We start from the raw sequence: 27,453 nt of genomic DNA, 5'->3' as shown, positions 1-27,453 counted from the left end.
AGAACACCTCCCTTCCTATCTCATGGAAATACAGGAGGACACAGGTGTGGATGAGTTTGGAAGATTGTAGTTTGGTGGGAATTTAAGGGTGTTTAGATTGCAGTAGACATAATTTCCAACCTGCCAGTTACATTTCTATTCACAATTAGCTTCTCTTGAATGGACAAACTTTCAAATCAGTTGACATTTCTCCCATGGTTGTCACTGCCAGTACAGGTAATAAATATAGGAAAAGTCCATCTATAATCTAGTCTGAACATATCAGATGTCACTCTGGAGTCTACAACTAAAAAGACACAGAAATGGAAGTTAGACAATGATGGATCTTGACATAGATGGTCAGGGAGATTTGGGGTATTTTTGACCCAGTCCATATTGATGAACACAATAAAAAATCTAGTCTATGAGGAGACGGAAGAGAATGACTTGAAAGTGTTAAGGAAAGTAGTCAAGTGACTCTTTTTAGACATAGGAAGAATAAGAGGGTGATAAAGTAAGGGGGCTGTCAGAAAGTTCTCATTCTTGTGACGTCTGGCTTGTTTTAGACATTTTCACTAAACCATACTCTATTGAGGCTTGGAAGGCATTATGACTGCCTATTTAAGAGTATGTTATCAGTTATATGACTTATCCGAGGTCACACAGTTAGGTTTCAGGTTGGTCAAAGTCTTGATTACGGGTTCCTGCTTCTAAGTTCAAAGATGTTTCTGCTGTAGTTTGTTTGTTATTTATGTTTGTTATTATTTAATGTTGAAGGTGAAATAAAAGGAGCTAAAGAAATTGTTCAGTATACGTACCAAAGACTAGTATTTTATTTGCTAATTTCCTGGATAATATCATCCTGGATACTTGTCCTAATGACACTGTTAAATTTCTTTCTCAGGAATATATATGAAGCCAAATTCCCTCCCACCTCCCAATTTTCCCATTCAATTTTTATTCATTTTTTGTGAGTTTGCAAGAATACTGTATATTTTAATTAGTGTATACTCATGGTTTTGATAGCTGTTTTCTGAGTTTGGACACCTCCCCAGCTGAGCCTGTATCTTCAAAAAGTTTTGAGAACATCTTTAAGTGAAAAATCACAAAAGCAGCACCAACATTTCATTTAGGATCTTAGTGTGTATCTATTTCATCAAATCAATTAATGCTTTTCAGCTTTTCTTAGTGATAGAACTATTTAGTCAAAATATATTCTGAAAATTAATATGGAAGAAATTAAAACAGCTTGTCAGTACCTAGTCAGTACTTGTGGATTCTATACAGTATGCTTTTAAAATAACTGTACTAAATTATAAAATGTATTGCCATAAATTTTATTTTATAAAAAAATTACTTTCTCAGTGGAAAAATAGAAGAATATTCAATCCATCCTAGAGTTGCCTTCATTGATACTCACTGACCTTTCTTGAAGACAAAGGTCTTTGTCTTTACCCATCTTTGTGCTACCTATCTTTCTATCCCTTACAAATACCAAATAGTTGTTCCATAAATGCCCATTGAAAGAATAAAATGAACCATTATGTGAACAGAACCTTGAACTAGGGAACATATTTTCTGCATGACTTTTAACCATATGTTGGTTTTTCATTCCTTGATGACACACAGTGCTATTGTAATACTGCCAAATGGTGCTCCACTTTTGTAATTTATCCCAAGAAAACAGTATATTTCTCCATAAAGAAGAACTTTGGCCACTTAGTCTTGGGTATTACTCTCACTGGGTAACCTAGAGTAAGTTGTTTAAACCCTCTGAAGTTCTATTGTCCCATCTCAAAAATAGAACAATGGTATCCATATGACCTAGATAATAACATATAAGTTACATGGCTGTTATCAGAACAGTATTTGTAAGATACTTAGTACTTTGCTTGGTATATGGTATGTGTTCAATAACTAGGAGCTATTTTATTTTGAGGGCAATATGAAGGCAATGAGGTGAAGAACAAAATCACTGTGAAAATGCAAAGTCAGTGGCAAGTCAAATTATATTCATCCATGAGAACAGTGTGCCATGCATTTCACAAAGCACTTAATTGTGTTATAGAGCACTTAATTTGTGTCTTAGATTTGGTAGGTAACTAAGTCTTACCTTTTCCAAGAGTTGTGCAATGTGATGAAGGATTTAGAAATAAATATCCTTTCAGAAAGGACATTGACTAATGCCTGGCATAGTTATTACCTCATTAATACTTGGCATCATAGTAATACAAATGGAGAGGAGTAGGTTTCTTTGTTGCCCATTAATAAAATGATTCAAACGGGCAGCTGTTGCTTTTTTTTTTTTTAATGACTATCTTCTTTCTGTTGCAAAATCTCCACCCTTTATGCCAGTTTTCACATGTTTTTCAGTTGTTTTGTTAAAATTCCAATTAGCTATATAGTAAATTACTCAACTTCTATAGCATCAAATCTCTCAGTTGATTTTATTTGCTTTTCCTGTGTAACTCTTCCCACCCCTCTCTCATGACACAGTAAGGAAAACATTCCTCTTACTAACTTGTAACTTTTTAACTTTGTGGATATTTGAGTGACTCATTTCATAGTGGAATTGATGAAGTCAGCAGCTGCTGGAAAACCATCCTTTTCCTTAATAACTGTATCAACATGTGTTTGTTATTACTCAAGTAAGATGAAATATATATTAAGTATCCATGTAAATCTGCTAAAATTTTCATTGGGAGACTCATGATTTGACACTTAAAATGTTTAAGTGGGCATGATACAGAAAATTTTGCTGGGGGAGCAAAATCATGGAGTAATAAAGGATAGTGGAAAAAGGAAAACAAACAGCAAGTATGTTGCTGATTAGTTGTGAGTTATTTCAGAATGGATTCTGTGACTGTTTTCACGACACTATTGGTGGTAATGTAGAAGTCTGGCACCTGATACTTTCATAATTTCCAGGATGGGCTCACTACTCATCCTTCCCTCCCTCCCTCCAACAAATATTAATTGCCTATATGGTAAAATCTCTGCATTATGGAGTTTACATCTTAAGGGAGATAAAGACTCAAATATTATAAACTTGCAAATAAAATAATCATTCAATATGATATGTGCTGTGAAGGAAATTGGCATGAAGCTAAGGCAAAGATTAAGAAGGGAGGACTTGCTTCAGATAAAGGACCTAGAAAACCTCTCATTGAGGAGTTAGTAAAGCTGAGATGAAAAGGATGACAAGAGGTAGCAAAGTAGAGAGAAAGATATAAGAGTATGTCAGTTTGAGGAAACAGCTGTGCAAAATCCTGTAACTGGGTGGGACTGAAAGAGCATCAGTATGTCTAGAACTCACATAGTGAGGAGGTTTTGGTATTGGCTAAAATGTGAGAGATGGGTAGGGATTGGATTATTAAGACTATAAGTCTTAGTAAATAAATTAAATTTTATACTGAATTCAGTAAGTCACTGGAGGATTTTAAGCGCTCTCACTCCCTCTCTTTCTCTCTCTCTGTAGGTGTATGTGACAATTTGTTTTGCTGTACAGCTAAATGGGCAAATGTGTTAGATGTGGGACAAGAGTGGAAACAGAGACAGTAGGTAGGATAGAACAGAATTTGCATGGTTGTTCACAATGAAGTAGTCACAGATTCCTCTGGATCAATGATAAAAAAGAAACCATCCTAAAAAAAAAATTACTGAATGACTGAGAAATCTCTTCACATAAGAGGAAACCCATATAGCCATATAAATAAAAAAAAGATACTCAACCTCTTTAGTAATCAGAAGGTTATAAATCAAAACTGAAGTAAAATGTTATTTTATACCCATTTGGTTAGCAAAATCTAAGGAATGTTTTAGTTCTAAATGCTGGTGGGAATGTTAATTGTCATTACTTTTGCCATTTTCTAGAATAGTTAGGGATATGTCATATCTCAGGATCAAATAATTTAGTATTAATGATAGATGCTAGTGGAAGTTATTATGTTCATGATTCTGCTCAGGAAAAATGTGCAAATATGATTATAGTAGTGCATACTTACACATACACACACATTTCCTATTGGTTCTTTTCTCTGGAGAACTCTTATTAATACAGAAACCATTAATGTCAACTTAGCCATGGCCAAAAATATGTTGTGACTGAAAAATGCCTCTTAAAAAAAAATCTCGGTTAGACGACTTCACAAATGAATTCTATCAAATGTTCAGAAATGAACTATTGCCTATCCGACACAAACTTTTTCAAAAAATTGAGAAAGAAGGTATACTACCAAATACGTTCTATGAAGCCAACATTACACTAATACCAAAACCAAACAAAGGCAACACAAAAAAAGAAAACTACAGGCCAATCTCCCTAATGAACTCCAACACAAAAATCCTCAATAAACTCCTTGCCAACAGAATCCAGCAATGCATCAAAATGATAATAAACTGTGATCAAGTGGGAATTATTCCAGGGGCACAAGGATGGTTCAACATCTGAAAATCAATTAATGTAATCCAGCACATCAACAAAAAGAAAAATAAAAAACATATGATCATAGCAATAGATGATGAGAAAGCATTTGACAAAGTTCAACATCCATTTATGATGAAGGCCCTTAAAATTTTCAGGATAGAAGGAACATACTTAACATGATAAAAGCCATATATGACAAATCCATAGCCAATATTATTCTCATTGGTGAAAAGCTGAAAGCCTTTCCTTTAATATCAGGAACAAGAAAAGGATGTCCACTCTCGCCACTGCTCTTCAATATAATACTGGAAGTACTAGCCAGAGCAATAAGACAGGAAAAAGACATACAAGGAATCCAAATAGGGAAAAAAGAAGTAAAACTATCACTATTTGCAGATGATATGATAATATACATAGAAAACCCTAAAAACTCCACAGAAAACCTAATCAAAACAATCAACCAGTTTAGTAAAGTAGCAGGATACAAAATCAACACACAAAAGTCAGTAGCCTTTCTACATACAAACAACCAATCTGAAGAAGAAGAAATCAAGAAAACCATCCCTTTTATAAGTGAAAAAAAATCAAATACTTGGGAATAAACCTAACGAAAGAGGTGAAGGACCTATGCAAATAAAATTCTAAAACATTGTTAAAAGTAATAAAAGAAATGCAAAGACATCCCTTGCACATGGATTGGAAGAATTAACATTATCAAAATGGCCATCCTACCAAAAGCAATTTACAGATTCAACTCTATTCCAATAAAAATCTCAATGACATTCTTCAAAGAAATAGAACAAATGTTGATGAAATTCATATTGAGCCACAAAAAACCTTGACTAGCCAAAGCTCTCCTGACTAAAACAAAGGAGAATGGAGGTATCACATCCTCAGACTTCAAACTATACTACAAAGACATAATTTTTAGAACAGTATATATAGTACTGGGACAAAAACAGACACACAGACCAATGGAAATTAATAGAAAGGCCAGAAATAAAGCCACACACATATGGACAACTAATGTTTGACAAAGAAGCAAAGAACATACAATGGAACAAAGAAAGTTTATTCAATAAATGGTGCTGGAAAAACTGGACCACCACAAGCAAAAGAATGAAACTAGACCACTACCTCACATCATGCACCGAAATTAACTCAAAGTGGATAAAAGAACTGAACATAAGACCTGAATCCATAAACTATATTGAAGAAAACATAGGTAAAACACTACAGACATACATCTCAGTAACATCTTTAAAGACTCATCCCCCAAAGCAAAGAAAATGAAGGAAAAAATAAACAGCAGGTATTACATCAAATTAAAAAGCTTCTGTGCAGCAAAAGAGACATTAACCAAAATAAAGAGACACCATATCAACTGGGAGAAAATTTTTGCACTCCACACAACTGATAAAGGATTGATCGCAAAGATATACAAAGAATTCACACAACTCAAGAAAAACATAGTAAACAATCCAGTCAAAAAATGGGCAAAAGAACTTAAAAAGTACTTCTCCAAAGATGGAATAAAAATGGCCAACAGACATATGAAAAATGTTCAATACCCCTCATAATCAGGGAAATGCAAGTCAAAACCACAATGAGATACCACCTTACACCAGTAAGAATGACACATTAAAAAACTAGCAACAACAAATGTTGGCGAGAATATGGTGAAAAAGGAGCTCTCCTACACTGCTGGAGGGAATGCAAACTGTTCCAACCACTATGGAAAGCTGTGTGGAGATTTATCAGACTACTAAAAATGGAACTACCATATGACCCAGCAATTCCATTCTTAGGGATCTACCCAAAGGACACAAAAAACATTAATTTGAACAGATACCTGCACCCCTATGTTTATTGCAGCACTATTTATAAAAGGTGGGACCTGGAAACAACCCAAATGCCCCCAAGTAGATGACTGGATCAAGAAGATGTGGTACATATACACAGTGGAATACTATTTAGCAATCAAAAAAGATAAACTAATGCCATTTGCAACAACATGGATGGAGCTGGAAGGGATTTTGCTCAGTGAAATAAGTCAGAAGGAAAAAGAAAAATATCGGATGATTTCACTTATAGGAGGAATATAGGAGAACCAAATACAGCTATAAATCAGAGACATTCTCAGGGGATGGGAAGAAAACAAATCATTCTTATTAATTTTTATCTGAAGTGTCTCGTGATACTTCATGAAAGTTAATTATTGTTAAAGTTAAAGATTATTATTAAGTACCTTAGCTAAAGTAACTCATTATTTCATGAAAGCTAATGATTAAGAAAGTTAATCATTAACTTTGTTATTAATTAAATTTTATCTGAATTAAATCTTGAATTGTGATGGCTTTAGAAGAAAGATCCCACCTACATGACTGGAATAACTGAAAAGTTGAAGAACATTTCTCACCACAAACTCAAGATGTATACACATACTATGTGTGTGTTCATTACATATATACACAAACTCATACACACAAATAGTGCATACCTCTTTGGGAGAAAAAAATAAAGAGGTCTGTTAAACTGTTAAACATTTTTATTGTGCAGAGTTGTAACTGTTATAGGACATGCAGGATAAAAAAGTGTAAAATACATCAGTAAGCATATAAAATTTCAGCAATCTTTTGGACCAGCAATTGCTTTCCACAAGGGACTAGAACAGACATGTCTTGGGATACACAGTTTACAGATTGAATCACAAGCAATTTCCCAAGTGGTTTTCTTCATTTAAAGATAAAAAATATCTTTACACTTAAAAAAGTATGCAATATAGTACATTTTCAATTTATGTACACAGTTTAAAAGTAAAACTATATCCATGCCAGTGTCTGTTTTAAATGCAAAAAACGAAGTATTTAACAGGTTGATAATTAAAGTGTCTGGAAAGCTTGGAGAGGGAAAAGAAAGGAAATGTATGCAATAAGTATATGAAAATAAAAAATAAAAGCATAACTGAAAGATGAAAATAAAATCCCCAAGGGCAGAGTCTTAATATGAGCAGGAGGAATAAAAAGCTTTTGGGTATACCAGGCAGCTTTCTTTATGACTCAGGTTTACAGGTAGAATTCCTCAGTTTGAGTTCAGAAGAATTTGAACTTATTCCAGCAGAATTACCTCAATTTTTTATTACTGCCCCTCTCCCATATTCTCTCTGGCAAAATGATGCTTGAATTAGAGCCAAAGCTCCTGGCAGAGGGAGGGGCCACATGTCACAGCATAACAGAAGGTCGCAAGTGCTTTCCTTTGAAGCAGTCACATTTGCAACAATTCTGACAGGCTCACACAATGGCCTCCATTTTATCAACTCTTCCCTGGAGGCCCACTGATCAGCTGAAAAAGGAACACAATGTTCAGCCACTATACCACAACAGTGATGGATTAGTTTGGAGTCAGGAAAGTGTGATTATTCTTGAAAATAAATGAAGCTGAATGGACATGCTGACCTCATTCAGCTGATGAGAGGCAGAGAATGTTGGTTTCCACTCCTGCTAACCCAGAGAGGGCTCAGCTCCATTTGTCCACATTAATTCATTTCATGGGGTTGATGTCGAACATACTAGCTATGGATAAAGATGCTGTGTGGTCAAGAGCAGACATGAACTTCACTCAGCTTTATTTCAGAGTGAAAATGTGGAATACATAGAAATGGATTTTCTACTTTTGGTCTTGGGGACAGGCTGAGTAAGTTGGACCCTCTTTGAAAAGGAAAATGTGAAACACAGGAAGGCACTTAAGTTTCATTATCAATGTAACAAATATTCAGGCACAGAAAGTATCATGGGTTAAAATTTTAAGAAGGGTAAGGCATTAGTCAGATCAGGTGAATACAGATGATTACTTTCTAACTTGGTAAGGATCAGCGATCCCACTGGATCATTGAAGTGAATGACAGCAACCCACTAAAACTTCAGATGTTAGGGAAAGTATTTGCTTAAAACTTGCCCACATACCTGTATGCCCAGTGACTATAGAGCCTGGGATTCTCCCCTAAAACAAAATGATCAACATTTTAGGTAGGCAGTTAAAGCTGTTGATTCTTCCCCCGCCTTCAGTTCTTCGTATTTCTCTCAAATTACCTTTCAGTATGTCCATATCTTAGCTAATCAACAATGATCCACATACAAATAAAAATACAAGAAAAAATTTTTAAATGGGTTTAAAAATATTCAGACTAATAAAAAGAAATTAGATGAAATAGCTCAGAAAACATTTATGAACTGGATATTTGTTCTGAACCAAGAAAATTCATTTGTATATTGTTGCTATACTAGCAAACTGAAACTTGAAATTGGCACCAAGAAAATTAAAAGGAAAACGAAAGAGTTAGGTATACTTCTATTCTTGAAATGTCCTTTATATTTCTTTTTGCATATTGATGCGGATATTGCTAAATATTTTGCCAATAGCCTCAAAGAGTGGGTCACAGAAGGTGTGGACGTAGATGGAATAGACACGGCTGATGCACTGAATCTCAATCAGGAAACTCTTAATGCATGGTACAACTGCCCAGATGTGCAGGAAAGAGAGAATGGCAAAGTAAATGCCCCAGATGAGCGCCATCGGGATGCCAAAGAGCGCAGACAGCAAACGGTAAAACCAGTATTTTGTCACAGTGAAGGTGGTGAAGCTGGCCTTCCAGATGCCGTCAAAACTGTGTGTTCCTTCTGGTTCTGCAATCACATCTTCAAAATCAATCTAAAAAGAAAAAGTGAAAGAATGTGAGTTTGAAATAGAAGAAAAAGATTTAAAAAATCCCACTACTGAGTATCCACAAATATCTATTTGCTTTTTATGTATAGCTTCTTATACAGATTCTGAAGGCATCATGCAGCATCAACATCACTTGGAACTTGTAGGGAATGCAGATATTTTGACCCCACCTGGATCTTACTGCACCTTTGTGGGTGGAATCCAGGAAAACTTTTAACATGTCTTTCAGATGTTTCTTTACCAAGCAAAAGGTTGAGAACCATTGCTCTAGGGCAAACTAAATGGATGTGATGAAATTCCTGCCTTCAGCAACATGGACGAGTAATTCAGTAAAATTAAAAAATGTAAATGACAGGAACCAAGTTAATTGCAGTACAACACAGCTACACATAATGATAAGGGGTAGTTAGTTCATAATTGATTATTGACTCTGACCATTCAATTCAAAGTTACTTCAGGGAATTAGATATTGTGAGTTATGAAGGCTCAAGTAGTCTTTGTAACATGGTGAGATGTGAGCAAATTTGGAGAGAAAGGAAGAAGGGACCCTGGAAATGGTGTGAACAGGGTGCCTGGAATAAGGAAGGGCTTCAAGGATAACGAGAGAGAAAAACATAAAATGATCTTTGAGCTTTCAGATTCTGATTTGTCGGATAGAAGAGAGGTAACATTAATAGAAAGGACACTAGACAGGAAGGCAGTTTAAAAATATTAATAAGAGAAAACTTCATTTGAATTAAATACACTAACAGTTAAATTCTGAATTATATGCAATTATCAGTGGTGCACACCTGAAGAATTCTGGAGGTCAAAAGGAAGTAACAAATGAGTTTGCAGTTTCATAGCACTTACAGTTACTAAGTGCTTCTACAATATATCATCTCCACATGCTATGGGCTTTTAAACCAATCTGGGAAGGCAGGCTGGTGGTATTTTAGAAAAGAAGATGCAGAAGTTTAGAGAGGTGAAGGTAACTTTTTAGAGTTAATCACGAAGCAATGGTGGGAGCCAAAATGCAAACTCAGCACCTTTCCCAGTAACATTTTCCCCCCATGCCTACCCATAGGACATATTCACCTAAACAGTTAATACTTAGGAGCCTTTATCCCTCTGGAATGATTTAATATAGACTAAGTTGAAGCATAGCATTAAAAAAAGAAGAGTAGGTCAGAGTCAACTCAATTTTTTCATGGTGGCAGTTGTATGAAAGGATCTAATGTAGTTTGAAATGTGAACAAGTTGACTGCCAGTGGCAATCCAGCCAAACTCAGGATTAAAGAATGAGGACTTGGGGGACTTTATGGAACCTCTCAGTTCCAGGGAGCCACCTCTGAGTCAACACACAAAAAAAACTTCTTTTGGAAAAAGTTCATGTTTACTAATAGTCAAAGTATATTTTCTAGAACATTCTGTTTCTTGATCTAGTGTTCAATGCCTAACAATGTAATATGTAAAAATAGTATGACTACAATTATGTAAAAGAAGTTTAATAAATTGATGATTCTATTTTTTTCTGTGCCATTTAGATCTAAAGACAGAGGTAAACATTTATTGTACTTGTGTGTTTTAAAATGTTGTACTGAGTATTTGGCAAGTCAAATCAACCCTTTAGTGAAGTTTCTGTGCAATTTACTTAATTCTCTATTATTGGGGTCCTGATCTGATACTGCATTTCCAGGAATGTATTAAAACAAAGAGCTGTAGTTTTCCTTCATTCAGCTACTAGGTACCCAAAGAATTTGTTTTGTAAGACTATTTGATTAAATCAAAGTTAATATCCTAGAACAGGCATTTTTAATTGGGGTCAGAAGATGGACAATTGTGACTCATGAATGCCCTGCACTGGATACAGACATTTAAACTATATCACAGGCAAGGGTTTTTATTTTATTGGAAAATAAAAACAGGGCATTATCAAAGGAGGTTGGGAAGCACTTTACTGGAGAAAAGGAAAGATTTCTTACTTCTTTACAGAGCAGATTTTAAGCATTTATACTTTGTGATTATTTTGCAAGGGAAGAGATAGTTACAAATATTTGTTGACTGGCTATCATGATCAGACAGTGTTCTCATTTAACTTAATCTTTCTTTTAAGTTGCTTAGAAGATTTTGGGTGACTGCTTTTTCGTGTTTTGCAGAAACTGCCAGTGAGCATAATTTATTCTCAAATATCCAAGTGAATTTAGAGCAGGTCTCCAGGGGAGACAGCAACATGACAAAAATAACATGTTACGTAAATATATATAGATATATTCAGTTATTTGCTGCTTTAGTCCTGAAAATACAAGATGACTTTGAAGAATATGAAAGGTATAGCTGATTAGATTAAGTTGAAAAAAAAGAAAGCAAGATAGATTAATGAGAGATAATGGGACCAGATACAAAGCTTATTTTTCTTTCTACCTCCGTTTCTGCAGCAGTAATAGTTTTTGTGAAGAATACGCGATATAGTGTATGTAAAGTGCTTAGCATGGGGATAGAACATTACAATATAGTAAATGCTCAATAAATAGTGCCATTAAAAAACTCCTTGCTCTGTGTGGCAATTGTAATAAGAGAAACTATCAGCTGCAAAGTACATGGTGGCTGTAAATTCCAACTTCACCAGTAGCTGAAAAGAACTAACTTCCATCTGTAATTATCTTTACGTAGTTCTCAGAGATGAATGCCATTATTCTCAACTTACAAATGAGGGTACCATTGGAGTTATAACTCAAGATCAGCCAAATGCTAAGTAGCAAAACTGGCACTTTTCCTACTTCAAATTTGAACTCCTTTTGCTTATGTAAGGCTGTGTGAAATAGTCTTAGATAATTTTCACCCAGGTAGATACCTAAAACATCCACATTTTGATTATTAAAAGAATTACTTTTGTTAATGTTTCCATTTTAATTTAGTACTCTATTTATTAGGATATTTTGCATTTTGGTTACTGATTGTGTTTTTATGGTCCTGCATAGTATGTTCTCACAATTTTGGGCACCCAGTCAAAGACTTTAACTCTAATTAGCAGGTGAGGAAACTGAGGCACAGAATGATTAACACTGGCCAGACATTCTCAAGGTCTCAAGTGAATCTCTAATATTCTGATTCCCAGACCTACATTCAGTCCTGCACTACATGCTATTTCCTAGGAGCTTACATCTCTGTCCCCATGTGCCTTCTCCTTTGACCTCACTCATAGCTTTAAGTCTCCCCTAAGTCTCTTTGAGTTCTAAGGTATTGACTAGAAAGCTTTCTTTGTATGAGTTTAGGAAAATTGTACTTTTTACAACATGAACAGGTATATTTCTCTTCCATCTATTTAGGGTGAAGTTAACTGAAGGGAATATGTTTTAAAATCCCTGTTGTACATTTTGTATTCATGTATTCATAATGCACTGAACCTAGCAAAGTTCTGCTAAATAATCAGTCATTCCATTAAAATCAGTTCAAAATTCTATAGCAATCAAAGCACAGTTGCTTCAGCAGGTTCATATATATTTAAAGATGAAGGGATCCTTAGGGAAATGGAGTCCCACTTGGAATAGAGAAATTGATGGAAAGAGCTGTCAGGTGATGGCTTCAAAATGCCTTCCCATTAAATGGCAGACTCAAGATTGGAATTCAGGCTTAAGAATTCTCCTGGGCTCTTAAACTATTGTCTGCTATCACCACATATCTTCAGTCAGTCTGGCTGCCGCATTCCATAGCCAATGCCAAAGGCAGCTAGGTTTACATCAGAACTTGAACATCATCTTGCTTTCAAGAGATCTTTCAGTTCTCTTGCTAAATGAATGTGCCTGTCTCTGACAATCTTCAATGTGCTCATTGTTCATGTGTATCATTTTTTGATTTATCCCTCATCAAAACTATCACTTTGGAGTGCCATTTCCTCAGGGACTCCCTCTTATGACTCCTTAGAGGAGTGCAGAACTTTTATCTGCTCACTTTGGAGTAGAATAGGAATTTGAGATCTACTTTAAGGGTGAAAACAAAATAAAAAGGCAAGAGGTGCAAGTGCCAGTTAGTCTCTTAGAATGGGATGCCACAGATGAGCTTGAGCTGCTCTGCCTCAAGAACTGGTCTTCTGTTCTGTAATCCAAGGAACAAGTTGCCCTTCTGGCAAGGATCCTTAAATGTGCTTCAGTGATATTTCTGTGTCTTAACAGATGCTTTATAAGGAGTCAACAGTTTATATTACTAGATTTTTATAAATGACATTAAATACCTCTGTGCAACATTGGCTTAGGATGTTACAATTTCAGAAACATAAGTTAACAAAAACCTAGCAGCAGGCGTCAAGGAAAGCAATCTGTCGTGTTGTGTTTTGATAATACTTGACTAATGCAGTAAATCTCAGAAGATTTCATTTTGTTAAATATATCTGAAGGCAATATTAAAAAATCCTTTTATATGTACACAGCACTGAAAAGATGAGGTTATTTCTTTCATAATCTGGACATTTTATTTCTGAAAAGGGAATTCTCAAAGAAGAAATATGAAGTAATTTTAGGATTTCTTCAGGCATCATACTTGCTTATTCTGTACTTAGGAGAAAATATCTTTTTGGACTGTTAGAGTGGAAATTGTGATTTATTGAGTATATAGGACACAGGAAAAACAACAGAGAAGATGTTTACAGATGACTTGTGTGCTGCCTGCCCAACATCCCAGTCCCACTTCTCTGCCAACAGGATTCTGACTTACTCAGCTAATTGCAATAAACCTTTAATTTATGAGATAAGTCATGGTTGGTTTAGATGTAACATGATTATGTTGATATCTTTGATGAGTTATTGGTTTAGGGTAGACATGCACCCAGTTCCAGTCAATAAGATCTAAATGGAAGTTTGCTGGGTGGGACTTCTAATAAGTTTATTTTCCTTATGAAAAGAGACAGAAGTGTACGGAGTGGCTCTTTACTCCTTTTGTCATGCATAGAATAAGATGAGTTGACTTAATGTAGAGAAGTCAGCTTGTGGCCATGAGGTGAGTTGCATGATTAAATGGACAAGAAAATAGAAAGTAATGATTTTACCGTTATTAAGCTACTGAAACACTGCCAACAACTGCCCTCTTCTAGGCTTCTCCTTATGTGCACAGAAGTGACTTCCCACCGCCCACTTCCCGGTATTCATGTTCTTGTGTAATGCTTTCCTCTTGAGTATAGGGTAGGCTTAAAGATTTAATTCTAAACAATAAGACATAGAAAAGTGATGGGTGCCACTTCTAAGCCTTCAAGGATTATGGTCTTGTCTTACTTCTTTTCTTGGTCTGCTGGAAGTCAGCTGCCATGGGACCAGTCTATATGGAAGGAACTGATGGAACACCTGGCCAATAGTTACTGGGAAACTGAGGCCCTCACTACAACAGTTTGAGAGGAACTGAATCTACCATTAATTATTTGAGTGATGTCAGCCTTGAGATGACTCCAACCTGATACCTAGATTGCAGACTGTGACAGGCCCTGAGCACGACTATTCGGCTAAGTTACATTTGAATTCCTGGCATACTATAAGCTGATAAGTTGTCTAAAGTCACTAAATTTTGGGGTAATGTGCTAAGCATCTATAGAGAATTAATATAATTCTTGCACAAATCACCTTTGTTTGGATTATAATCTTTCATTTTCTATTTTATTGTTTTTTTACTAGTTAATTAAATTTTCATGGTTATAGAAAAAATATATATAATGAATGTATGTAAATATTGTGGACTTTGGTATAGAGCAAATTCCAAAAATACATGAGAAGGAAATACAGCAGCTTCAATTTTCTACAATTTACAGCAATCATTATATCAGAAATGTTTTAGGCTATTGCTAGTGTCATCAATTCATATACCTAGAATGACTTGGATTTATACCAAGGTATGCACCAAAGACCAACAGCTAGCTCCATCTAGAAGACCATCAGGAGCTTGAATATAAAGCTCCTGAATGCACTAGCATAGGGATTCTCCTTTCCAGGGGTTCTCAGCAAGGGATAGATTTAAAAAGCGTCAATGGGAGGGAAGGGTGCTTATTAAATGCAGATGCCCAAGCCCCATTTCAGTTCAGATCAGATTCTCTGGAGTGGCCAGGGGACCTAAAATTTTCGCACTCTTTCTTCTATTTTCTTATGCAAAAGAATAAAGAGCATGGCATGCCCTTTTACACTTAGTGATGACTCCTTTTTGTTCATGTTACTCTTTATGCTCCATGCCTCAAAGTCCTGAAAGAAGTGTCCCCCTTCTTTCTGGGAGCTTTTCATGTGTTGGATGGCATCTGGAAGTTGGTGAATAATGAATGGAATTTTTTTTGGAAGGCTTTCACTAACTTAAACCTATAAATATGTATTATTGGACAAGGATAAATGACTATTATTTACATGAAAACACACAAACTGACAATAGAAATCCTGATTTATTTTCATGATTCTGAGCTCAGTAAAAAAAATGCATGTTAATAAGTATCAAATATGTACTTCTAATATTCTAAGGTATACCCCAAACTCTTATACAGAAAGAGAGTTTAGACTAATTTCAAACTCCCATCATTGTTCTCACACATATTTCCAACATGTGAGCAGCCTTTGAAGTCAATGGAATAAATGTGTTTGCATGTGTGGGTGTAGAGAGGGCTGAGAACTAGCACAATTAAATGTTACTGGAACATAGGAACTTTGTTCTAATGCCTATGTGTCTTCTTAGGGGAAAGGGAAAATGCCCATATGGTTATTGAAGCAAACTGGCATCACTGGGGGAAAAGGCTGCAGTGTTCTTGTAGCCCAAGCTAAAAACAGGAGGCCTGGATTGCATTGTTAATGCCTGTGACTACTTGGAGTTCCAGAGAATCTGCACACTGCCCCCGGGAAATTATAAACCTGGGGTTGGGAGCAATGGGCTGCCTTGGGATGGCAGATGCTATGTCACTTGCTTTGTTGAGAACAAAGGGTTGCATTTTGAGGAGGAAAGGAGGGAGAGGGTTGCATTACTAGTCAGCCTTTCAAACTGGAGGAGGGTTGAAAGGTATGCATTTACCTGCTTGGTGAGAAAGAGAAGAGGCTTAGGATGCAGGGGAAGGGGTAATGAAGGGGTCTTTAGTCCCTGGCCTGGGTCTCCAGTTCGGACCCCAGACTCCTCAGACTGACTTCCCTCTTGAGTCTTCCCAGGCATTATAAAGGCTTGAAAAAACGAAAAACAAAACAAAAAGACCCCACAAACCCAGTATTTTACAGGTATATGCCTTATTTCACTCATCTGCTTCTCTTTACAAACTTATGAAGTTCTAGGTTATGTTCATAATAAGAATGGAAAATAGCCTTTCGTTTCTCCACAAAAGAACAGTCATTTAACCATTAAGTGACCAGACCAAACCAGGACCTAGGGCAAGTCTGAGTCTGTTTCATACATTTTGGTATCCTTCACTATACCTAAGTAGTGTGATGTATGCACTAGTTAGCAAATAAATATTTATTCAATACATAAAATATTTTAAAGGAGCTAGAAATATCCATTGAAAGGATTTAGGGATATGTAATATTTTACTATCATTTTATCTTGTGAATTCTTTGCTTCTTATCTCAAGTATACTTTTATTTATCTGTTTTTTTATATTCCATTTTATTCAAAATGATGTTCTTATTTGCCAGAGTTCTATATCACAACCATTCTGATCAAAATAAAGGGTTGGTTATCAGTTAGATGACTTTGGCAGCATGGAAAACCCACAGAGGAGGAGAAAATTCAAACTCAGAAGTCTCCTTTAAGGAAAAATTATTTAGAAAATGTTGATTAAAGCATATATTTGCTTGGTGGGGTTTTGCCCCAGTAACCTGAATAACTGCAGTAGGGAAAGGGTGAGGACAGGGATTTTTTTCTTTGGTGCCTCTAGCCTCTACTTTTCCTCATTTCTTCCCAGTGTGTGTGTCTACTGCAGGAAAGGAGGTCTGTAAATACTCTCATGTGTTCCTTAAGGAAGGGAATGTGTTCTGAGAAATGTCACTAGAAAATTTCTTTGTTGATTTGCAAACATCATAATGTACAAATTTTTGCTTTGGTTATAATCCTGATGATGCTAAAAGGGTTGCCCTTCTGTGTCTGATTTTTACTTCAGTTCATTAGAAGTTTCTCCTTTCTGATATAGGTGTTTTTGAATTTTTGTTATTCTTGTTGTTTTCAATTAAGTAGATACTTTTAATGGTTTCCATCACTTTGTTTATGTTCTTCAAGATTGTAGTTGTGGTGAAATGGGACAAGCCTGATTGGCAAAAAAAAAAAAAAACCCAAAAAACCCATCACTGATTTCCCATCTTCTAAGTCCTTAATGACTTAATTTTGTTTCCAGGACAATCACTTGATGTGGCTTCTTACTGGCAACATTAGCAGTGAATTTTATGTACTTTGGGCAGGGTAGAGGGGTGGGGGTTGGTGGTGGTGCTAAACACAACAACATGAGATTAAATCAAGCACAAATGATGCTATTAAGAAACTCAGTAAATATGAGATGTTTGAAGTTTCACATATACCATATCTAGCATAAAATATCATGACATGACAGTGATGCTGCATTAGGCAATAGAAATTTTGGGATCACCCTCATATATGTGGTCTGTAATTGTTCTGCAGTGCATGTCTGCATTTTTGCTTTAGAATGAATTCAGATGACTTTTCTTTCTTGGCAGGAGTGTAGGGGGATGTGCAGAACAAGACAGAGCATCATCTCCAATTGTCCTCATGTGTCATTAATGGACTTCAGGCATCAGAGTGGTAGATACATTTTGAGATAGGAGACTTTTATAGAGGCTTTGAATTAGCAATAATTCCTACTACAGTGTGCTATATGCCTCAGTGTGTTCACAGAACATCCTGCACATGAGGACTTAATGAAACAGGTGTTATTTCCCATTTTATAGACTCAGATGCTGAACCTCAGGGAGGTTGTAATCAATGACTGGACAAAACCCAGGTCTTAGATCTCTCTGTTCCTCATTCAGTTCTTTCTGTATTTTCTTATTCTCATTCTCTTCATGCAATCCTGCTCATTCAAACAGAGACCTGTAGAGAATTCTGAATCCATGTGTACTGATTGCTCAGCCTTGCCTGCACCTATACTTCTCCTCCAAACTAATACAAAAGGCTTTCCCTGACTCAGCACATAATCATGTCCACCAGGAAAGGTAAGACATGGCTGGCCTTCTACAGTCAAGCCTCCACATTCCACTTAGCAGCAACTTAACTCCCTAGCAGCCAAGCTTCTCTCTGGCTAAGACTCCTTGGTCACTGCACTGACCACTTGTTCCTAGGATCCCCATTGCTTTGTAATTTTTCCCTGGTTTTTCCTGGTTTACCATAATGTTGTAGCTTTCCTTTATTCCATCCCTTTTGGGTCCATAGTTGTGAAACATTAGCATATTCAAGAATTTTTCTTAGGATGTTTGTTAAAATGCAGCATCCTGGACTCTGAAATTCTAAATAGACTAAATAGATCTGATAGTAGGGTCCAAGTAATTGTACTTCCGTCCCCATTTGAATGCAGTTGGTCTGGGGAGATCACTTTGAGGAACAAAAACTGCCTTAGACTGCATTCTCTTCTAGGTGTGAAGGATCTGAAAAATCTAACATCCATATCTGAGTGGGTGTGATAATAGGTTAGTTACTGTGTGTCTTCCTCCTTTTAAAAGGCAATATGGTACCCAAGTTGATAGCATGGGGTTGAGTTTGAATCTCAATTATGCTGTGGTATTTTTTTAAAGATTTATTTATTTATACAAGAACTGGGGTACAGTGAGAGGCGCGGAAGGGTGAGAGAATTCACCAGAGACCGAGCGGGGAGCAGAACAGACAAACGGACCAAAGACACTGCTGAGGGGAGCAGCAGGTGAGGCAGGAGAGGTCTGCTGCGCCATGTGGGTTTCTCCCTGGCCGGCCGGGGATTGAATTTGTGCTGCAGAGGCTGTGGATTGCTTTATAGCGTGGTGCTTAACCCCTTGCACCACCAGGGAGGCCATTATGCTGTGTTATTTACTAAACCTCTCTGTGACTTAGTTTCTCATTTGCAAAATATGGGCACAATAGTACATACCTCCATGTATGAAATGACTGAACTTATGCAAACTATTTGGCACAGTGCCTGGGGCAATGGTCAGTGTTACATTAGGAGCTTCTAAGACTAAGTACCCCAACCAGCAAAAATGGGGAAACTGGGATTTCAGCAACAGTGTTAAGACGACAGAAGAGATATTTTGGAAAAGGAGACCCACTTGACATTCCTGAAATTGTTTCGTGCAGGTCTGCGACTGCTTATTTTGCTTCCTGCCATTAAGCTTCTTGCCATTAAGCAAGCAAAAAGGATTAGCTCACCCCTAGGAAGTGCATCAGCCTTATGGAGTTTATTATTTATAAACATGAGCACGCACTGACCAAATATGCCCTGGGGAAGAAGATTCCCTAGCCTGACCGAGTGCCTGTAAGTATCAGAATGTGACACCAACACCAGTAGACAGGGCTCTCTTTGCTTTAGATTAATTTCTTTTTGTCTTATTCTTCCTGTCCTTTTCTTGCAGAAATTTATTTCCTGTCCTTTTTGAAAGAAAAAGCTGTCCTTTTGCAGCTCTAGGAAATGAATACACAGCCCTTTGAAAATGCTAAAAACTCTCCTCAGTGATATGATGGTTTCAGTGTTGCAGAACCTCCTCATACCTTTTCAAATTGACTGTTCACCTTTTCTTATGGGGATCCCAGGCAGAAACCTAAAGCCTCATTTGGTGCACCTGAGACCAATTCATCATGAGTCTCTATCAGGAACCTGGAACCATCTCCTGTCCACATGGTTTTACATTTTTATTATCATGGAAAGAACTTCATTGCAGATGGCTAGGTACAAAGCAGACTGTTTATATTTTGATATTTTTAAGAAAATCTTTAGACTTCTGGTGTCAGCTTAGTGGATCTTATTAATGTTGAGTGTCAGCAAATGTGACATGAACCAGTGAACAGTATAAAAATAGGCCTTGCAAAGGCTAGTGATAGGAACATTGAAACTGAAGAATTGAACTTGAACTGGGAGGAGTTGCACTTGGGGGCACTTACGTTTGCCATCCTTGAGAAGAAAAAACTTTAGCCTGTTAAAGTGTTGTAAGTCAGAAAAGCCCTGCATTGTTTAATGCACAGAAATACTATTTTATCCAAACACACAATTATAAAGATGCTTCTAGAGACCTCACTCACTCATGAAATTCTATGTTTACACTTGGGAGTTTGTTATTTAAACTTCTGGGTGTGTCATGGGACAAATATGAATAATCACCACGCTAAAGGAATTAAAAACTCTTTCCATTCTATCAAAGATACAGGAACGGAAATATCTTCATTATTTTCAGGCTATTCATTGGTCCACGTAGACATTTGTTTGAAACAGAAATTTTTAAACACTATTAACTTCTTTTTAGTTTCTACAATTTACTTCCTGATGGCAAAGGTTGTTTCCTACCATTCAGTTAAGTCAAACTATGGTTACTAATTAATAGCTTTCGTCTTACCTCACCGCTAGAATATTTTTTCCTTCAAGTCCTTCAAGTATGTTTATTAAACAAATAGAAAATGAATGAAACAAATCTCTACAGGTTTGAACATTGCTTGGCAAGTGAGGAAAAGGATATATGCTAGGATTCTTGTACATCCTAGCCAAGTGTAATCAGAGTCTGTTATGTGGCTCTCAAAAACATACCTCCCAAACATATACCACGGGGTTTCTCCCTCTGGATACTATTTGTTGTTGGGGTGAGGATGAGAGTGCTGCCTTATCCTGTGTACTGTAGGACGATTATCAGCATCTCTGTCCTCTACCTTCAAGAATCTAGTAGCATTCCTTAAACTGTGACAATTAAAAATATCTTTAGACATTGCCAAATGTCTCCTGCCAGAGGGGTAAAATTATCCCTGGTTGAAAATACTGCTGTAGAAAACCAGAATATTATATGATGAGACAGGACCTAAAATAAAGAAATATCTATAGCCTATAATTCTTGATTATTTGTTGCAGGCAAATAGTATCTTTTGATTTGTAGTACCATGGCATTGTGAATTTATTCATCCATCCACTATTCATGAAGCACCTACTTTTTTTTGAGAATGGAATAAATGATGTGAGAGAACAGGGCCAGGATAGGGCCAATAAGCTGGCTGCAAGTCATAGAAGGGAGACAGTGCAAATAAAATAGAGATGGCCTCTGACTGCTCAAGCTCACTCAGAAATTAATAGCAAAGAGAGGTGATGTCCTTCCCTGGTTTACACCCTAACTTTGAAAGTAATATTGGATACCCCAAAGGAACCTTTGGCAGGACTCTTGAATAATTTCTCCTAGGACTTTCCTGATTCAGAGCCTTTCCACCTGAAGTTGATTGAGCTTGGAACCCTCCTTCTATCACGCTTCACCTGTCTGACTTAGTTATATGTAATGTCTTAACCTAAATGTTGTTTCTTCAAACACTTCTTCCAGGTCCCCACCTCTTTTCTATCTGGATTTTTTTTTTTAAAGTCTATCATACACGTATTTAATGTTGTGATTGTGTGTGTGTGTGTGTGTGTGTCTAATTATTTCTGCTACTAGACTGTAAGATCCCTGGAAAGAAATAGGTACTAAACTGATCTTTGTTAAGTAAACGATTGAATTAGTGAATACTGACACTTGCTAAGCTGTGTTTCTCTCTCTCCTATTTATAAGAGCACCAATCAAATAAAATTTTCTTTAGGAAAGAGATCTGAATGTGTTATTATTTGATTCAAAGGTTAGTAATTATATTCACTGATTACATCACTTTATTCTAACCCAACCAAGTAATTTTTATAAAAGAATGAATAAAAAGTGACTTATGATAAGTAAGACAGATCAATCAGTTTTTGGGTTCAAACCTGTAGATTCTGACATATCTTTACTTAGGGAACAGATGAGATCCCTAAGACTGCTCAGGTGGTCTGGAATTCAGACAATACCATGTTTAACTTCAGGATTCTACAGGGGTGATAACTGATGAGATTTAAATCATAATAGGGCCTGACTAAATGCTAAACTTTATATGGGTCAGGGACAAGCAAACTCTTTTTAGCTGGGAAATTGGAAAATCTGACTCAAAGTAATAGTGCTTCTTCCTCAAAGCTCTTAGTGATCTGATCCTATTGCTCACAGATGGTCTTTTAAAAGAACGTCAGAAATGTGGCCACATGAACTAGGTGAATTTGACAACTGTCAGCACTCAGAAAGTCTAAAATTTTCGATTTAGCTAGATCTTTTCAAGACTATTGCTCTCATCAAATTTACAAATGATTATGTGTTTCTCTGTTATGTGCACTAAGATGAGTTGTCTGGCTATTTAAAAAAATACTGTAAGTTTGTGACCAACTTTGGAACTGTTTTTCTGATCCATCTTGGAATACAAACAGTTCATTTCGAGTGAGGGCAATAAAAGGGAAGACTGCAGAGTTCTGAATCCAGATGAGAAGTAGAAATGAGCTCCAGCTCTGGATCCTCTGTACCAAATATTTATTTGTAGTATATTTGCAGCCAGGATGCTGTCTGTTGATAGCTTGTATTTCAGAGATGGTTTAAGTCCCACAGCCTAAATGTTAAGAGTAAAAATGATAATTGGTAACAACTAGGAAGAAGGTAACAAAAATACTCTTCATGAGGGATCTTCCATCACTCTTTCTGATGGACTTTTATGCATGTTCATAGACTTCCACTTATTTATGAATACTGGTCAACTGGAATCAAAGATTTTAGAAATGAAAGCAACTTAGAGATCTTTGAGTTCAATATCTTGATTGGTATAGATGAGGACACTGCTGTCCAGAAAGTACAAATGCCTTATTCAAGGCACAAGGTAACACTCAGGATCAGTGTTGAGTAGAGAGCTAGGATGCAGATTTCCTCTGAATTTCTTTTCTTTGTCTTTTCTGATGAGTAATTGGTATCAGTAAAGCAGTTATTAGTGACTTGAGTACTCTTCTTTGTGTCATGCACTGGAGAAAGTCATGGCACCTGCCAGTTCCTAGGTCCAGGAAAGCTTCCTATGGCTGCTGGTAAGGCAGGAATTTTGCTGCACCATTAGGAGAAAAACCAGTCTATGCTGTCAGCTCCAGTTGCAGTATATCTGCGCCATGAACTCATGTAGGAAAAGGGGGAATAGGGTGAAATTCTGACTTAACCAGACGATCTTCCTCTTGGGGGGTATAAAAGAATGAGCAAAGGAAAGGAAAACAACAGGACTGGGTTACATAAGTGACATGAGATTTATCTCACAAAGTCTTTCTTATGCAGTTGCTACAGCAGAGTTCCAGAAAGTATTTTTCTGTAATAGAACTTCGAGTGACAAATAGCATATTCCAATAAAAATGCTAAGGACTTCAAAATGAGGACCTAGAGAAATAATAATTTCCTTACTGTGGTCCTTATGGCGCTGAAACTTTTATCATGGTACATAGTTTCATGATTAAGAAATTCTAACCAGAAGTATAAACCAGACTCAATTCTGGCCTATGGAGCTTGGACATAAAGTATTACCTGGGGATCTTTGAAGTAAAGACTACATAGGCCTGGAGCCTATCATAAACCAATTTGATAGGGATTCCTAGTGATGCGGTGTGCACAATAGTATTTTAAAACATTTCCCAGCTGATTTTCCCAGCTGATTTGAAAAATCCACCAGCCTAAACTCACAAAACAGCCCCCCTTTACTGAAGCCACACTCTCTCAAGAGTTTAAATCACAATAGGGGTTTATGCAAACTGCAAAACTGTGTGAATATGCAATGTGTAGGAGGGAGTAGATGGCCAGGCTTGCCATAAAGATAATGTTTCATACTGACCTTTTGGTACGTACAATGCATGCATTTTGCAGTGTTCTATTTTCAGATGTTTACCACTTGCATTCTCAACCACTGTTTAAAATGCCACATCAAATCCTCTTTGCCCTCAAACAAACCAGGTATCCTGCTGGAATAGAGGAAAGTGTTCATACCTTGTTAATTAGAGATTTTGTATAAAGATTGCTATGCCCAGAATTGTAATTGGAGAGGTAACAGGATTTGAGAAATTTGATAGACAAGTATGGAATTTAACACACAACAATGACAAAGTAATCTTTGTGACACATTCCTCCAATGAGTTGGTCTGCAGTTCTTCCATGTAACCTATGGTTTTCAAAAATTAAGTGTGCGCCCTTCTTCCTTTTTTCCTTGCCCTGAGTGGAGATTACATCTGAGCAGTGTTTTTCTTGTCAGTCTCATCAAAACCTGACAATCACTAACAGCATTTGCTATTCTATGCTCCCCGAGTCAAGCCTGGGGGATTTTCATTACCTTTTCTCCACTTCCTTCTGTTTTTTCCTAGGATCTCTGTAACATCTCTTCCTCTCCCACAAGATCAGGAAAAGAACCCACTCTTAATAAATCTGATCAATGGCAAAAAAAAAAAAAAAAGGGATTCTTCCTTTGATTGTATTGTCCTCTTTTGATTTAATTCACTACACTTCCTTTAAATTATTAAATTATTGTGATGTTTAATGTTGAGAAACATTTGAGAAACTAAGTTTGGTTCCCTATTGCCCAAGGGGTGTGGGGCATGGTGTATTCATTTAAGGATGTGTTTGTAATAGTGATTCTTACCCTGGAGATCTTGGTCACTGGGAGGCCGTGGAATCACTACAAGGGGTTTCCATATCCATTATGTTCACTAAGCATCTTGGTTTTCAACATCATAGGCTCCCACAAAATGACAACCCTCTCCGATATTTTCTTTTTTTTTTTATTTGTTTACCATCTTTTCTTTATATATATATATATTTTTTTTTAAAGAGGCATGTATTATTTATTTGTTTGTTTGTTTTTTGTTTATACAAGCACTGGGTACAGTCAGAAGTGTGGGAAGGTGAGAGAATTCACCAGAGCCAGAGCGGGGAGCAGAGCAGGCAGAAGGACCGAAGTACACTGCTGAGGGGAGCAGCGGGCGGCAGGAGAGGTCTGCGCGCCATGTGGGACCCCCCTCCGGTGGCCGGGGAGCAGCCGGGGATCGAACCAGCGCTGCAGAGGCTGAGGGCAGCTTTGCAACCCAGCGCTCAACCGCTGCACCACCGGGGAGGCCCTGTTTACCATCTGTTTTCTACTTTATATTTATTTTAGTCATTTAACATTATCTCACTTCATATTGGTATTTATGTTATTTATTTATTTATTTTAAAGATTTATTTATTTATACATATAAGAGCCTGGGGTACAGACCAGAGGTGCAGAGGGTGAGAGGATTCACCAGAGACAGAGTACACTGCTGAGGGGAGCAGCGGGAGAGCCAAGAGAGGTCTGCTGCGCCATGTGGGTTGCTCCCTGGCTGGAGTGGCCATGGATAGCTTCATAGGTTGCCTCTTAACCCTTGTGCCACCAGGGAGGCTCATCTTATTGGTATTTGTTATTTTTATTGGCTCTCTGAAACTTGTCAAAAGCACCTTGATGTTATTTTTATCACTGATGTTAACAAGGTTATTGTAATTGGTGTCATTTGTCAGTTGAGAGTGCTCTTAACTTGTTCATTCCAATCACTGATAAAATATTAAATGTGCCAAGATTGTGGTCCTGGCTATATAGTAGATAACAGTCACACCTAAAAATCACTTTACACATCACCATCCTTTTTTGATGACTACGTCCTAGTCCTACCTTTTCTTTTTTCTTTTTTTTTTTAAACTTTCTTTTTTTTAAGATTTATTTATTTATTTATACAAGAACCAGGGTACAAGCCAGATGTGCGGGAGGGTGAGAGGATTCACCAGAGACAGAGCAGGGAATAGAACAGGCAGACTGATGAAATACACTGCTGAGGGGAGCAGTGGGTGAGGCAGGAGAGGTCTGCTTGTCATGTGGGTTGCTCCAAGGCCAGCGGGGATCGATCTGGCGCTGCAGAGGCTGAGGACGGCTTCACAGTGCTGTACTCAATTGCCTGCGCCACCAGGAGGCCCTAGTCCCACCTTTTCTTAATTGAATAATGATCCTGATCTCTTATGCTCAGCTTGCTATAGGGAAGCTATCTGGGCTCAAGTCGCCAGTCTTACTTTTATATGTATTATTGTAACTCCACCTCCTGTCACCAGAGATGAGAGAAATGACCATATCTGAAAAAAAATGCTACATTTGTTTCAATTGGCAGAGACATCAGTAATGAAATGAAAGATATCTGACTCCTAGAGACATTGAAGTATTTTTCCTTTTTTTGTTTTTTTTCCTCCTGAGACTTGATCTGAGATTTTAAGAGACCACCTCTGAGGTACAAAGAAACTCTATGCGTTTGGAAGAGTGTATTACCACTCATCACCTCCCAACAAGTAAGATATCAGAGCTCAGTGTACTTAATATCTAGAAATAGTGAGTCAAAGAGAAGGAAGAAGAGGCATCAGTTTCTCAAAACTGTTGTCTCTTTCTGGCATGGATAGTTCTAGATTCTTCTGTAGGTTGTAATCTGACCTAGTCATTCCTTTGATGTTTGCCATTGTCCAGGGATAGATAGGGGGCCAGGCAGGGAGTTCTTTCTCACTTGGTAGGGGAGCTCTCATATGGCCTGAGATCCAAATCTTTGCCTTTTTACACTCTGGGCCCAGAGGGCAATGCCAAGCAGAAGTGACAGCATCTCTTGGCATTCTGGGAATTTTCCTGCCCTTCCTGCCAGATACATAGGAGATTATCCCCTGGGCCCCGGGAGATCATCCAAGTGCCACAGCCTGCATGCTGGAAGATTCAGGAGGGATGTATTTGTGTCCTCCTCAAAGCAAAGATTAAGACAAAGAAAAATTTTTAATAATGATCTTATACATATATTAGAAAATATTTTCTCTTACCTTAGTAAATAGAGTGGAAGATTTTGCAATTTCATTATTAATTATTTGGATGTTTTTTCTTACAAGGTTTTAAATGCAGCTGCTATACAGAAAAGGGCCAAAGGAAGACTCTCAATTACTTAAAAAGGAATTTCATATTCTTTTGGGCAGTTTCAATTTGGCATTCATTTTTTGACAGTAGACTCAGTGTGGGTCCCTGAATTGAGCACTGGGCAACCACCATCCTGGGGCCTCTAAATCCACTGTCCTGCTCTGAAGGACTCAGAAGGATTGCTGGGGAGGGGAGGAGGGAGAAGCATGAATATAGAGAAGCTGAGTAGTTAGAAGGTACTATACCTAATAAGATAGATATTAAAAATAAAATGTGATGTAAGTCAAGAGAAGAAATGACCAGTTTGGATGAGAGCTTCAGGGAAGGCTGATAGATAGTTGAGCAAGCTCTGATGGATGGCTGTGGTTCTGTCAGGCAGGCTCTGATGAGAGGGA

The 27,453-nt window shown here is 37.2% G+C and overlaps 1 protein-coding gene and 1 long non-coding RNA gene across 3 annotated transcripts in view; one reads left to right on the top strand and one right to left on the bottom strand.

The window, feature by feature from the left end:
- Positions 1-27,453, top strand: part of LOC119251701 (uncharacterized) — a 310,608-nt gene that overhangs the window by 83,943 nt on the left and 199,212 nt on the right. The window lies entirely within an intron of this gene.
- The window catches only part of CAV1 (caveolin 1), a 33,501-nt gene continuing 12,986 nt past the window's right edge, over positions 6,939-27,453 (bottom strand). Inside the window, exon 3 of the mRNA XM_037512055.1 lies at positions 6,939-9,112. Coding sequence (XP_037367952.1) covers positions 8,771-9,112 — 342 coding nt within the window. The 3' untranslated portion in view covers positions 6,939-8,770. The remainder of the gene's footprint in view (positions 9,113-27,453) is intronic.

This window comes from Talpa occidentalis, unplaced genomic scaffold (assembly GCF_014898055.3).
Source record: "Talpa occidentalis isolate TD23 unplaced genomic scaffold, MPIMG_talOcc4v2.1, whole genome shotgun sequence".
Lineage (NCBI taxonomy): Eukaryota > Metazoa > Chordata > Mammalia > Eulipotyphla > Talpidae > Talpa > Talpa occidentalis.
The sequence above is the reverse complement of the archived record's forward strand: the minus strand, read 5'-3'. Positions and strand labels throughout refer to the sequence as shown.